The following is a 15430-nucleotide window of genomic DNA, read 5'->3' on the forward strand; positions in this document are numbered from 1 at the left end:
TCCAAGTAATTTATTTAGTCCTGATTGTCTAGGCAAATCTTTAATTAACATGCTTATGCACAGGCCTAAAAAGTGTAGCTTTATCTTTTGAAATATAGTATGTCTGGTTTGTAAGAATAGGGCCGTTCATATTTCAAGGGTTCTCTTCTCAAAACTAGTCCCTCTGATAAATTGAATGAATTATGTTTTTGTTGGCTGTCTTTGTTACCTCCATCACTGCGTTTCCAATTTATCAACATAGTTTTGAGAAATTGTTCGAATATGTTGCACTCATAAGCACCGTGGGGAGAAAAAATATCCATTTATTACTGCTATCGTGTTTGATTATATTATGCATATCCAAAGGACTAAAAATGAAATGTCATCTTTAATTCTCCCCTTACAGTAGACAATATCACCCTTTCTTCTCTCTTTCCAAAAACAGCTTGGAAGTTAATTCTTCATTTTCATCTTAAATCAGACATACAAAATAGAGGCAAGTGTGCGTTAGGGAGAGGGCACGAGTAATGGGAGCCTGGAGATCTGAGCTCTATTTCTGGTGCTGTCATTTGCTCTTTGCAGCCTTCAGCAAAGTCATTTGACCTCTGGTCTCCAGTGTCTCAGTTCATGAAATAGGAAGGGTATTACCTTCCTACAGATGTCTCTAACAGTTTGCCAGAATCATATCTTATCTAATCACCTGTATTTAATATCTCTTCCTAGGGTCTTGCAAAGTCAGTGAAGGCTGAAGCAGCAAATTTTGCACGCAACCAGAAATAAAACCTTCTTGGACAGTTAAAACATTAAGGCTGCTAAAAGCTTTTGAAGGGACTAACCCAAAACAGGAGAATGGGTCACAAAACCACTGGTGCTATTCAGTTAAATGCTGATAAATGATTGATCCCAGCCTGTCAGGGCAGGAAACTGAGTGCGCTTGGGACAAGAGGATGAAACGGGCCCTCAGCACACAGCCTGGAGCTGCAGTAACCTGCTGGAGTGGGGGCTTGGCACAGCTGCCCCCAGGATGGCTGTGTGCCTGCAGCTGAGGGCGGTCACTCACAGGTGAGGATGGTCACCCTGCTTAACGGGTAGAGGAGTCTCAGAGTTGTGTAGTGTCCTGGAAATGCAGCAGCTCCTGAGTGTGCTCTTAGGAGAAAGGTGAGTTTGGGAGCAGTTTGCTCCCCTACTGAGAGGGGAGATCAGAGGCTAAGGTTTCTTTTTCACTGCCCTGCCAATTTGAACAGAGGTTTCCTATGGGCTGGCTCTGAGCAAAATGGCTCAGAGTGGCTGAACGCCCTTGGGCAAGCTTTTTTTTTTATTATTATTATTTTTTGAGTGGAAGGGAAGTTCCCCTTGTTGAGGGGAACTGAAGTAGAGAAAGGTTCTGTGGTGGTTCTGAGCCAGGGCTGGGGACAAATGGTCCTGCTATGTCCCAGCCCCAAGTACTGGGGGATTTTTGCAAATAAATAGTGGTTGTGCTGAGCTGCCAAGCCTGCTCACAAACTGCTGGGCTGGACCCATTGAGCTTTCTTTGAGCCCAGAGGGTGCTGATCCATCCTCTGCTCTGGGCTGGGACTCCTCGAGGCCAGCTGTGGGCTAAGCCCAGGGAGGCTATGCTGAGCTGCCCTGCAGCTTTACCCCTTCCTTTTTGTGTGATTTCCTCTAGTGATTAATGACAGCGGCTGTTTAAAAACCTGGTGCCTCATTTGCAGTCTAAACTTGTCTGGTTACAGGCTCCAGCCAGGGGCTATTTATCTCTGTGCAGGCTCTGGAGGTGGGCACTGTGGGGGAAGGGGTAGGTGCTCACCCAGGGAGGGGATGAGCCCAGCTGTCTTCATATTATCTCAGTGGGATCAAAATACCTATTTGGGAACTGGGGGTGTTTGGTCTGGAGAAGAGGAGGCTCAGAGGAGGCCTCGTTGCTCTCTGCAACTCCCTGAAATGAAGGGGTGGGGAGCTGGGGTCGGCCTCTTCTCACAGGTAACTGGTGATGGGACCAGAGGGAATGGCCTCAAGTTGTGCCAGGGGAGGTTCAGGTTGAAATGAGGAGACATTTCTGCTCAGGAAGAGCAGCCAGGCACTGGGACGGGTTGCCGGGGGAGGTGGTGGAGTCACCGTCCCTGGGGGTGTTCAAGGGAAGGCTGGACGTGGTGCTTGGGGACAGGGTTGGGTGGTGACACTGGTGGTAGGGGATGGTTGGACCAGATGATCCTGGAGGGCATTTCCAACCCTAACGACTCCAGGATTTTGTTTCCCACATCACCTGTGTAACCCCGTTGCCCCGGTGTGGCAGCAGGCACCGGCCTGGCTGTGTCAGGGCAGCTTTCTTCCCGCACCCCAGTGCCGGGGGTTCCCCAGAAGGGGCTTGGGGTGAGCCGGGGAAGCCGGGGGCAGCACTTCGGCTCCGCTACCGGGCAGGCGCTGCCCGTGCCCGGGTGCCGGGGGTGCTGCCGGTGCCTCCCCTCGGCAGCGGGCTTTGCTGCGAGGCCTGCCAAGGGTTAACGCCGAAGCCCCACGCCCCCTTTGACGGAATGGGGCCAACCTCGCCAAATTTGAAAAGGCAGCCGGGGGCTGGGAGTGCGCCCTGGGCGCCCCGAGCAGCCCCGGACCCCGCGCGGGCAGCAGCCGCCGGGCTCGGCTGGGCTGGGGCAGGGAGCGGGGTCCCCGGTGCCCCCCGCAGCGCCCCAGGAGCCAAGCGGGGACAGCAGGAGGAGCCCCCCCGGCGGTGCAAAAATGCGGTTCGCTCTCTTCTTGTCCTGGTGCTGCTGCCTGCACGGATGCGCGCTGGGAACGGGCTTCCTCTATCAATTCCCGGCGTCCAGCCTGCAGCACAACTACCCCGAGCAGAGCTCCGGCTCGCCGGGCAGCGGCTTCGCCAGTCGCCGGTGAGTAGCAACGGAGGGGTTTTTTGGGGCCGAGGGGGTGCCGGGCTGCTCTGCTCCATCCTGGCTGCGTGGGCAGGCTCCCTACCTGCCGGGGCACGGGGCAGCAGCGGTGAGTGAAAGCTGAATTTTGGCCCAAAGCCGCCCTCCTGCCTGCCCCTCTGCCGGGGTGGGATGGGGGGCGGTGGTCAGTGTCCCCGCAGCCCCCTGCCACGGTGGGTGCCGGCAGAGGGAACCGTGCTCGCCCTCGGCTGCAACAACTTGGTCAGCTCAACAAAGGAAAGAGCTTAATTACAGAGCTGTCCTCCAGAGCCCCAGCTCTCAAATAGCTGTTTAAAACCAAAGCTCACGCTTCTCTCCCCTCCCCTTCCCCAGCCGGTTTCTCGTAGACAATATAAATCAGCCTTGATTTACTGTATCTTGCTGCTTCAGTAGAGCAAACAATTTAGTCTTCTCCCCCTCCCCTCTGTTTTCTCTGGGTATTTCTCTGGAGGTGAAACAGCTGTTCACATGAATGAGCCGCACTGTATGAAGCGGGAGAGTGGCTTAACCTGATTCCAGTTGTTCTTGAATTTCACTGTTTTTTTCCTGCAATTCCCTTAAATGGGAACTTGGGAATTTAATATTCAGGGCTCGTCCATCCTGTCTCACCCCTTTCCCCCTCCCCTCGTTAATAGCCGGTGTGTGGAGTCCTGCTGCCGTGCAGGAGGTTCGCTGGCCCTGGCTTTTTGGGCTAGGCACGGGGTTGGGGCTCCTGCGCGGCGATTCGCATCGATCGCCGTGTCACGAGCACGAGAGTGGGTGCTAGCCTCGCACAGCCCGCACATATGGTGCATATTTCTTCTCCAAGTGGGGGTGGTTTTGTTTGCTGGCCTGTCAAACAGGCCTCAGTCTGTAGGGGGTGTGATGTTAAACTACAGTAACTGTCAAAGGGGTTGAAACAGCAGAAAATTATAGGAGAGTAATGGGATAAACCTATCCCAGCTGGACCCGTTCCAAGGTACCCCCTTCCCCGAGCATGAGCTGCAATGAGAACCACATGTCATTTGTCTTACATATCTATTAGCCTGCAGATCTTTGTTCAGAGCTACCACGCTTACATGAGCGAGGACTGTGTCGCTGCTCACCAAAGGCCTTCCCCAATTCACACTCCTGCTTGATTTTCCCAGGCCTCAGTTGTTTGGATAGCCGACCCTTTGCCGGGGGAACACATCCCTCTCCAAGTTATAAAGGGCTGTATAAAACCATCTAAGGCTAATTTAAACAATGATGTTGGGAAATCTCTTAGGTTTTTTTTTTTTTTTTTTGGTCCGGTGGAACTCTGCCACGCGAGTATCTCCCGTTCTGGTTTAAAGCAGGGGGAGAAATAAATTGAAGGGAGGGAAAAATCACTGGTGGATGTTTTGAAATAAAAAATTGGAGTACTTAGTCAAGTATCACACGTTGAAGCAATCTTTGCGTGCTTGAATTTCCCATTGAGTGGTTGAGTTTTCTTGTTGGCAAATGTCTAACAGCTTCACTTTCTGCTGGGAAAGTCCGTGTGGGAAAGCTGTACCCAGCCACAGAGCTGGACCTTGGTGGGGAGCCTCCTGCAGGGCACAGCTTCAGGTCGGGGTAGCTGTGCTCGTCTGGATCGAATGTGGTGCTGGATGAAGGACGAGGCTTTTTGCTCTAAAATTTAACGTTGATCTACGTGGATGTGAAGACTTTTTTTTCAGGGGACTGAGTCTGGTACAAACTGCTCTTTGCACTGTTCAGTGCCCCCTTTGCCATCCAAATGGGTGACCTTACAGCACCTGACTGCCATTAGGCAACAGCAGCTGCTCTCACCTCCTTTCTGCAGACTCAGTTTTGGCAAACCTCCCATTTGTGCTTTGTCCAGTGACTTCTGGCGTGCCTCCTGGATGCCCGCCGGCAGGCCAGAGCACCAAAGGGTCCTGCTGCAGCTCCCGGTCCTACCGATGTGATGCTCTGCAGCTGACGGCTCCTGATGCGAGACCCTCCCTGTTCCCGCAGTTGTCTTTTTGTCCTTAATCAGCAAGTGAAGACATGATTGAGCTGTTTGGCAATCTGAGGTCACTTTTTAAAAAGTTGACTTGTCAAGAAAGTTGGATCTCTCCAAGGGAAAAAAACAAACAACAGCAACAATTTTGCTGGAATATCCTGTCTTTGTAGGAAACCATTCCAAGCTTGAGAGCTGATTTAGGCCTTGGTATCCAGGTTGCAGGCTGTCTTGGAGATGGGCTCCCAAGGCTCTGAGGACTGCTGGATGCTTTTGCTGAGGCCCTGAGCAATGTGAAAAGCCTCTGGTGTGTGTAGGGGAAATATGGAGGGGGAAGCAGAAGGCGTATTCACGTCCTTCAGAATGAAATTATGGAAATGTTCTGGTGGAAACGTTGCTTGCTTGTCTCTCTCTCTCTTTTTTTTTTTTTTTTTTTTTTTTTTTTTAAAAAAAAAAGTTTCTGGTTGGATTTAGTGTCAGATCTTGGTTATTGGTTAAGATGCTTGCAGTCTGTCTTGGCACATGCTTGAATTGCTGTCAAGTTCTGCAGGGGATGCACAAGTACTGATGCCTGAAGTTTGAGCAGCAGTGCTTGTTGGCCTTGTATAGCGTAGCAGCCTGGCTATTTTGTTTGAAATTCCCGTTGAATTGGGCAGTCTCCTAACAGGACGCTTGAATGGCTGGCTTTCAAGGTCAAGGTGTTTGGGTGGACCTGCCGTAGGTCTGCTCTTTTCAAGATGCCTGCCAGTGTTGTGTGTGGTCCTACAACCACATTTGCTAGGAATGGGGTTGGCCCTCCCCAGCCCTATCTGAAGGACTGTGCACACAACTAAGCTGTAACATAACGAAATGCAGCCTCTTAGGTGAGGTTTTTGTGCTTTCAAGTAAGAGTGGGTGTCTTCCTGCGATAGAAGCCTGTTCTTGACATTAAAAGGTGACCTATAAACGAGTATCCTGATTTATGTAGTCTCTCAGAGCACTTTGAGGACACTATCTCTGCAGTTTTCCTGATGGCTCTCTCTTAATTCTCTTTCCCAGAGAAAGGTTGTTTGAACCTAATTTCAGCCCCACATTCTGAACCTCTTGTGGCTCTTAAGTGGGTGTGGAGTATACATATTGGAGAAATGTTTTTTTTCCCTATTCTGAGAGAATCTTGCTCTCTGAGTCATTCCCTCCATCACCTAATAGCCTGTTCATTGCCTGGGGTCGCTGGTTTTCTATGGTTTGCCACAGACTTCGTGGGGATGTCAAGCAAACAAACTGGGATTTGTGTCATGCTGAGTCCTCGGCGCTAATTCCCCTTTGAAGTGCCCTACCCAGGTAACCAAGAGGTCAGAAGGTCCTGAGCTCATCACCAAACCCTTGAACCATCCGGTGTTTGTTTCCTGGACTCTGCAGCCATCTGATCTTCATCTGACTTGCGGGGTTCAGTGCTGGAGCTTTGCAAAGCAATTAAAACAGCGAAGCTGATGGAAGTGTAAGGACTTAGCAACACTGGAAAGGCTTTGAAATACCAGACGTGACTGTAGTTACTGCAGTAAATTGTATTCATTTAGGAAATCTCCTACTGTCTTGCGTTTCCAGATGCTTGTGTGAATCATTTCCTCTCATGTATGCTTCATTTTCCAGCTCGAGGAAGGAAAAGGCAGCAGAGAGGCAAAGCAATGGGTGGCAGTGAACTTGTGCTCCCCTCGGATAAATTAACAAACGTGTCTCTTTCAATAACCCTTGTTTGTTCAGTTTCTCAAAGCTGAGCTTGTTAGTGCATTAAAATCCTAGTTGAAACATGTCAGGTTAGAAACTTCACAGCTTTGCTTGGGGTTCTTGAATCTTGGATCCTAGCTCACGTCTGCTTTATCTTACTGGGTTGTGCCTTGATAAAGGGGGAAAAAATATGAATGTCTTTAAAAAATGATGAAAGACTGAAAGCACTGAGTGCTTTAGGTCTACAGAGTTAGAATAATGGGTTAGCTTCCTTGATTTAGACCTAGCACGTCTGGAAACATGATTGTTTTGTAAAGTGTAGGCTGCCTCTCCTGTAGTGTGGTGTTAAAATTCATTGGACCTCATTTCTGCAATACGCTCAAAGCTCTCAATTCACTTTTAATTAGATGTAGGCAGTTCTTAAATTTGCTTCCACTGAAGCATAATGTTTATTTTGAAGCTCTGAGCTTAAAGCTAGCCTGTGCCAAAGCTATCGCAAAGATTCTATTAAGGGTTATAGCTGCAAAAATTAAATAATGAAACGTTACTAATTGGGTTACTGTCTTGTGAATTTTCAACTTTTCATATAATTGAATAACATTTAAGCTCCTTCTCAGTGTATTTGTGCACAAAGTGGCACTGATCCGAACTAGAGTCCTTGGGTAGCGTTACAGAAAGGAACAAAGGAGGGAAAGGTGATGTTGGTTCGTATGGGTTTTGTTCCTTACTTCCTTTTTAGGAAGAAACAATTATTTGTTAACTTGTGGTTTATTACGTGGAATAATCTGGTTGAGATGTTCCGGCTTTTTTTGGATATCTTTAACTTTCTCCTTTTGGAAATGAACGGATGAATATGTAAAGAGTGTGCTTGGATGGAAGCATTTCTTGTAACGCTATTTGGAAATAATTGTGTATTTTTGAGAGGGAAGGACAAGGGAGGCGATTTCAGGTTTAAGGCTCATTTTCAGCTTCCAAAGAAGGGAAATCATAGCTCTGGCAAAGGAGAAACCTCTCCTATGTGTTTAGAAATGGCTTTCACTCAGGCCCGCGGTGTGGATGCTGTTGAGATGAAAGCAGAAGGCAGCTTCCTGACACGTAGCATTTGGGACAGATCAGTCTACTCCTTCGTATCTGTGTGGTTTATCTGGAAAAGAGAATCTGCCTCTGACAATTATAGCAGTTGATCTTGAAACCTCTTTGAAGCTGAGAAGAGAAGGTATCTGTGAGCTTCTTTCATGTAGGACTCTTCCCATTACCTCTGTGCCGCGTGTCTCCTGTCTGTCCTGCGAGAGCTGATTGGGGCTGTCGGTACGCGGCGATACAGCTTTGTGCTGAGCAAGTAAGTCATTTGTCAAAACATTAACTTCAACTGCAATGCGAGGTACCACTGCCTAGAAACGCATCTGTTCATGTCCAATCTTGACATCAGGTTATGGAGTCAGACGTCCTTTTAATTGCTTCCAACTTTTTCTGCCCCTAGGAACTGGATGGAAGTGATCTTCCTTGCAGTACTTGCACTAGATACAGGCACGTGTTTGCGCAGAGCATCTCAGAAACGCCAGCGTAGTGAAGTTATGGGGTAGGGAAATATCCCCATGGGCACGGTCCTTTAACCAAGGTCTACTGAGTAAATTGTTCTTGACTCTGCAGATGGACAATCCTCAATTCCTGCTTTCCACTTCGCAACGTAATACTTGAAAAGAGGTTAAAAAACCAAACCAAACAAAAAACCTCATATACATGAGGTGGGAAAAGAGTATCACGCAGACACTGGAGACAAAGGCATTTTAGGAAAGATACCTGCGTCACAGGAGGACAGTTCTGGAGACAGGCTGTGAGAGAGGGTGTGCAGCAAGTATGACCACAGAAGCTGCGTGCTAAATGACTGGTCTTCTATTGCAGTTTGTCATACAGAACAGGATGCTGCTGATCTGTTGGGGTGTTGGAGCTCTTTAGGACTAAGAAGAGGCAGCAGTATGGGTGCTAAATGAGCTGGATCTCCATTTCGCCCTGTTGCGATGACCTTGTGAGATGGAGTTGCTCGGTTAAGGCACAAAAACTTCCCGTCTCTTCTTGGCTTCTCTTGTGCCCAGGGTCAGTCTCCATCTGCTCTTCCCCCCCCAGGGCTGTGCTTATTTAGCCCTTCAAAAGAGTGGTGCTGGGAGCTCTCAGCTTGGTTCAAAATGCTTCTTCTCATCACGAAAAGGCTTGGGGCAGATGGGCTGCTGCGGCTGCTGGGATGACATAACGTCTCCGCACTGAGCCTGCCATTGGCGGGGTGCTGCGGAGCTTGGTGGGGTGTGGTAGCCCTGAACGGAAGGGCAGCCGTTTCTCTTTGCTGTGTGCTGCTCAGCCCTTATTAAACTCAGATGTTCCTAACCCCTTCCTCCAGGCTCTCATTATTGCTGTAAACACAGTAGAGCACAGGGAGCTTTTTCGAATCCTTATTCAAGGCAGCAGTGGGTGACAGCTCCACCAGCAGCTCTCCAGCGCGCCTCGGTGTGTGAAGGGCTTGGCGTGAACGCTCCCTTCCACCGCGAGGGAAATGCTGCTCATCTGCTCTACAGGAAAAGGCTTTTTCATCTGTTGCCACTTCTCTTCCTCTTCCCTTAGGTTGCTTGGCTTCCAGGCTCTCCTCTGGCCTGATTCTCTTTTGCTTTCCTGGTCTATTTTTTGTGGCCCTGCTCAGGGTGGGCCGTTTGGCTGCTCATCTCATCACTGCTACCTTGTACAAACCTGGAGTTGTTTTCATTTTCAGGTGGCAGTGAAAGGGACACCAGCTAAAACGTGATTTCTGGTGCTGTGCTAGGATGACTAAAAAGGCTCTCCTAGAAGAAAAACCCTGAATGAGGCTGTTGGTAGCTCCGTATCTCAGCCATACCTGTTCCAGTTTAATGTGTGGCTCTCACAGAAAATTATTTTCCAACTTTTTATGAAGGCAGAAAGGGAGGAGAGACTGCCATTGTAACAGGCTCTTAGATGCTCCCTACCTATAAAGTGCACTTGGTGCAGTGCAAGCTGTCGTACCCACCCCACATGGCAGCTCAGAAATCCTTGATGTTATCCTCCAGATAACTAAGGTGCAACCAGGCTGTTTCTGGCCTTCTTGCACACAGCTCTCCAAGGGCAGTATCCTTTGAGAATCTACTTCTGGGTCACAAATTTCTGTCCACCTAATATTACTTCGAGAAATTGCTGGCCCTGTGAGGTACCAGGGCTGCCTTGCACATGGTGTCTGACTCGGTAAAAGCTGCGTCCCGACAAGACTTACAGGATTTCTGAAGATCTGTGTAAGATTCCCTGTGTGACTTGGTTTTGTGACGTTTTGGCATCTGGCTAATCTCGCATGCCTGGTTGGAGATCGAACAAAAGATCCTGGTTACCGTCAGGAGCTGAGTCAGGTGTTAGGAAGATCGTTGCCTTCCTGATGCTGCGTTTGCCTGCTGGATGCTGGGTTTCTTGTGGGAAATCTGAGCAAATTGAAGATGAGCTGCCCTGTTGCAAGGTACTTGAAATCTGTCACCTTGATTCTTCGGCTTGGTCTAACTTGCTGTTTCTGGCGTGTTGGAGGTAAAGGGAGCTTTTCTTTTTTTGGTACTTTACAGACCCAAGAAAACACTGATTTAATGGTCATTGCAGCTTTGGGGCAAGCTTTTTATGCTGCTTTTAATGAACTGAAAGCTAAAATAGTGTCAATCCTGAGAACTGGGCTGTCAGCCTGTGTCTGTCACTGGCGCTAGCAGTACAGGACAGAGAAAATCTGATATGTGTAAGCCTCAGTATTTCAACATGGCAAACCCAACTAACCTAAACAGAGAGGGGGGAGCCGCATTCTTTGTTATGCCTAATCTCTGTATTTTGTTAAACATGCATTCCTGCCAGAACTTTATTGGACAGAACAATGGTGACCAGCTGGGCAAGTGACCCTGGCTTTTCTGGTCGGCAGAGGAATTCGGCATCTGAGGAGTCCAGATTCTCATGTGCAGCTTAAAGTGATCTGGATTTGGTTGCTTTTAATTATCAGCTGGCTGATTCATAAGGCTTTGTTTTCAACCCTGTTTCCCAAGAAAAAGACCATTCCCTTCAATGCTCAGTGTATTCTATAGAGCAGCACAGAGTCTGGGAACCGAGACTTGTACATTTCCTCTTTCTGACTTTTTTCTTTCCCCTGACTAAAAAGGGAATAGTAATATTTCCCTTCATGTAAAGGAAGGCTCTGGGGAGTACTTCATGAGGGTGTGGTTAGATCTTAGATGGAAAGCTGCAAAATCCAACGTATTGTATGTGAATGCATGTAGAAGTTTATAATAAAAGCTATCCATGATAATACTTGGCACTTGTGTAAACTTCCACTCTTACAGAATGGAGGTCGTCGTGCTCCTTGTTTAATGCACCTCTCGGAGCCCAGATGACTGAAATTACTCTTTGGGAGTTGGTCTGTGCCTGGCGTACACAAAGAGGTTAGTTTGGGGGCTGGGGAGGGAGGTGCTGAGCGGGGCTGGGGTGAGCAGCAGTGGCACAGGCTGTGGTGCTTCCTCTCCCCTTCTCCAGCGAGAGCTCTGGAGGCTGAATTAATTACGCACTGGTGGAAGCAGCAGTGACCCTTGGGCATGCGATGAAAGCCCTGTGGCAGCTGGTGCTACCAAGCAGCACCAGCCTTTGGGCAAAGGCAGCTCTGGGCTGTGATGCTGCAAGCTTTCTCTGGTCCCATGCTGCCTCTTACGTACGAGAGCGAAGGAGGCAAATTGGCTCTGTAGGATGCTGCAGCACTTGGCCTAGAGCTGTTGTAAATCAGCATAACCTGAAGCAAAATATATAGCCTCCCTGCAGTGTATTTCAGGCTGCAGCACGGAGCCAAATGGTTTGAACTATCGCATAGTAAAACGCTGTCTCTCGGGCCACTGTTACTGGAAGTCGCTAATGTATATCACAAATGATACAAAAATTTTGGATTATGAAGTTGCAGGAATTAGTCTATAGGCCTGCGGATAAGCTTTGAGTGCGTGTTGCAGAAATAGTAAGAGCCTGTTTTGCCAAGCACCAGAAAAACGCTTGAGTCCTGATAGTGTAGCTGAAAGTCTGCTAAAACCCTTTCAAAACCTCTGCAACCAAAGCCATTGGAAACTTATTGCAAGGACTGCAGCAACACGTTCATCTTCTTGGGTAACGGCCTTTGAAACAATCAAGCTCTAATTGTCTGGCAGCCCCTGCCAAGTGGTTAAAGGCATCTGCACTAGAAGGTTTGCAAAGCAGCTTCTCGAAACCACCACACAACTTCACTGCAAACAAACGTCCAGCGCCCGGGTACCTTTTGGAGGAGTTGCTGCTTGGTGTCTGGGAAGGTGAGGACGGAGCTGTGACTGTCTGCGGTGGGAAAGTTGATGTGGTGGGATATGATTGGGGCAACTTGGCTTTGGAGCTGAATGCAGCTAAAAACCAGATGGGTTTGGAAAGGGTGCTTCACCTGGTCCCTTGGTGGGCTCAGGGAGGCGCCTTGTGCTGCCCACGCCTGGGTTACTGATGTGCATGTAAGCGTCTCTGTGCCTTAAGGAGGCAAGGCTTGCTTTGCGGGATGCCACCATGAGCTCCGTTGTGTATTTTTGTGTGTTTCAAAACAAAGGCATTTGTCTGGAGTTGCACACAGCCCACAGAATTTGAGGCTCAGATTTTGCCAGTAATGACTGAAAAATTGAAGGGTGTTTCCACGGACACGTTGACTGCGAGAGGAAATGGCTCAGTAGTTGTTCTGTCATCTCGCCCTGTTCCATGCTCTCGGGTTCAACCAACCTTTTTGACTCGTACACGTGGGAGTGCTCTCAATCCAAATTCATCCCAGTTTTTTCTGCTACAAGAAGTGACACGTGTTGTCGTCTTCTACTGGAATGCCGCATGTAAATAGTTCCCCTGAGCTGCACTGAGAGGTGTAAAGGGAATCTGCCATATATGTGTGTATGCGGGAGAAAAAGCGTGACCAAACTTCAGGTGTGGTGTGCAAAGGCTGCTTGCGTGTGTGCTCTGGCGTGATAATAAGCTGTAGGCTGGGCAGTCGCTGGGCAGCCGTGTGTCTTTCATGGGTTTGCTGGTCTGCCTGTGGTAAGTAAAGCAGCAGGATGCTGTTCTTTCCAAATGATGAAGGAAAAATGGTAAAAATATGAAATACCTGTGACCCATCAATCAAATTGAGGTCATAAATGATTTATTCAAATCATCTTTCACACCTTTGTGTCACCAGATGTCTCCTTCTGCACAGGTCTGTGTGGAGGGGGAGGAAGGCAGGCTGTCTTCTCTGGCTTTGCCTTGAGTCGATCCCAAGTTTTGGATAGCGTGAGTCTAAAGTGGGATGTGTGTGTGTGTGTGTCCCGTCAGCTGCCGCAGAGCGAGGCTTCTCTCACTTCTCTCTCCAGTAGCTCCAGATGCTTCCAGTCCCAGCAGCTGGTGAGGCCTTTGCTTTAGGAGCACGCGTCCTTTGCATGCCTCACTCCTCACCCTTCCCAGTTCCTGGTTGAAAGTACACTGTGGGGTTTTCCCCTGCCTTGGAGAAGACAGCTGGCTTGTCCTGCCTCTTTGCGTTGGCAGGGAACTCTAAACTCCAACAGCAGCAAACCCCTACAGCCCCCATCTAACACAACGTGCCACTCCTGCAGCTCCCCACAGAGCAGGCAGGGCTTTTCCCTGCCCAACCCTCTGTGTCCCCTGCAGGGCTCCTGCTGTCACCTCGCTCTGCCTTGGTGCTGCTTTCTCCCCATCCCCTTTCCCGTGTGCGTCCTGGGGAGTGCTTAAGGCACTGTTATCATTCCGAAGGAATCTACCGTGCGTGCACAGGCTATAGGATTTTTTTCGTCTGTTATTACTTGGCCAAATCAAACCCATTTTCCACCTGGATACCGAAATGTAGATCTCCTCCCTCAAGACCATCTCCCTTCCAAATAGAGGTTTCCCAAGTGCTGAGGCACTGAAGCGGTTTCTTAGATTGCTCAAGAATTTTTTAATAACAGGGAAAGGTGTTAGTGTTTCTGTTCACGAGAGGAGGACTTTTTTTAAAGACTTTTTTTCTAGTGAACAAACCTGGTTGCACAAAAAAGAGCTAATAATTATTCTTGGCTGGAAGGGAGATATGGAGCCTACTTCAAAAACCTGTAAAAACTTAGAAAGATGTGTCAAAGGTAGAAGATCCTTCTTAACTGAAAATATATTAAAGCACTTTGTTTCTAGATGCCTTCGTACAGGCTGTCCGTAGCCATCTACGTGCAGCGGGCTGTGTGATTTAACGTGCACCATCTGGATAAGAGGGAGTTTAAAACCCGCTGAGGCAGAGCAGAGCCCTCGCTCACAGGAGTTTGGGATGAGTGAGTGAGGAGGAGCTGAGCTGCAGCAAATGCTCTGCAGATACTTTTTACGGTGCCAGACCAACGCAGCGGGCCAAGTGTAAGCGGGGGAGCCTGGCACAAGGTGAGCAGAGGCTGCTGCTGTGGCTGAATATCCTGTGCCTGTAAGTACTGCATCCGCGTTCACATGGAGCACCGGGCATGGTTTCCACTTTGCATGGTGAAAACATCCGTGACTGGCACCTGGGTTTCTTTTAGGGCAGCCCATTGCCCGTTTAGATGGGCACTGGGAATGAGTGGAGGGAAGGACAGGGTCACTGAACTGACCGTGGGGGTGGACACGTGCTTGCAAAGGGTATTGATACTTTGCTGCACTAGAGATGCCTTTTGAAAGCTTTCGGTTGTGTGAGTAGGAATCAGTAACCGTAAAGCCATGGAGACATCCTACAGACCCAGATCGCTCCCCAGCATGCACTGGATTCAAAACGAACTGCTGTAAAGGGCAAGCTCAGCGCTCTGATCACGCAGCAGATCTCAGTTTTGATGTTCCTACTTCCCTACACATGAAACTCCCCTGGGTGTGACTGGAACAATAGGATTATTTTCCAAATTATTTTTTATTGTAGTAACGCCCAGGACAGCCTTGTGCCAGACATGGCAGACATGGAAGAAAAAGTTTTCAATTTAAATAGCAAATTAACACGCAGGCTTTGGGTTTTGTTTTTCAGACTGATTAACGCTGTGAATGCCCAGCCAGAGAGCGTTTGCGAGGCTTTGCTTCTCTGAAGTGGGGCCTTGCCTGGCTCAGCTCTGGGGGCTCTGAGCTGGGCAAGCAAAAGCCCCCCAGCTTCACCTACCCCATCCGTTAGTCAGAATGACCTGGTGTATCCATAGAGCAGTTACTGAAGAAAAGGGTTTAGTTCTTGGAGTACAGGCATGTTTGTCGGGTACAGTTGCCCCACAAAAACTTTCCAGAAGCATCATCAGTACCCCTGTCTCAGGTCTAATGCAAATGCTGGCTGATGGGCACCTGAACTTCAGTAGCTTGCCTAGACTGGAGTGACTGAGCTGGCAAATCAAAGGGGAAGCAGGGTTGTTGGTCTTGACACAGTACGAGTAGATGGAGTTGTCTGGACTGTCTTACTGCTAACTTTCTCCACCAGCAGAGGAAACCTTAGGGAGTTGTAGGGTTTTCTTACAATTTGCATTGAAGGAAAGGCCGTGGCTGGTGCTGTTTCTTTGGCCCTTCCAATGAGGATGTTATGTCTGGCTCTTTGTATGGCAGCCACCTGAAACAGAAGTGATGGGGGGGGGGAAAAAGCTGAGCCTGCACACTCAGTGCAACTTCATGCTAGCCTGGGAGAGGCTCCCTTGGTTCATTAAACCTAGCTCCCCACAGTGATGGGCAGACACTCATCAAACTGCTCTTCTAGAAAGGTCTGCCGTGTAGTCTCCTCTGTACCAGGGCCCACGGAGCACTTTGAGTGTTGCTGAATGAATTGGGGACCCGGATTGAGTGAAGTGGTTGTAACAGCGCA

The 15430-nt window shown here is 48.9% G+C and overlaps 1 protein-coding gene across 1 annotated transcript in view; it reads left to right on the plus strand.

The window, feature by feature from the left end:
• Nucleotides 1-2712: 2712 nt before the first annotated feature.
• COL26A1 (collagen type XXVI alpha 1 chain) overlaps nt 2713-15430 on the plus strand; it is a gene marked incomplete at its 5' end in the record, with an annotated part of 168374 nt that continues 155656 nt past the window's right edge. Inside the window, 1 exon segment of the mRNA XM_082776346.1 lies at nt 2713-2864. Coding sequence (XP_082632472.1) covers nt 2713-2864 — 152 coding nt within the window.

Source organism: Aythya marila, assembly GCF_965140915.1.
Source record: "Aythya marila genome assembly, chromosome: 20".
In the NCBI taxonomy this organism is placed as follows: Eukaryota; Metazoa; Chordata; class Aves; order Anseriformes; family Anatidae; genus Aythya; species Aythya marila.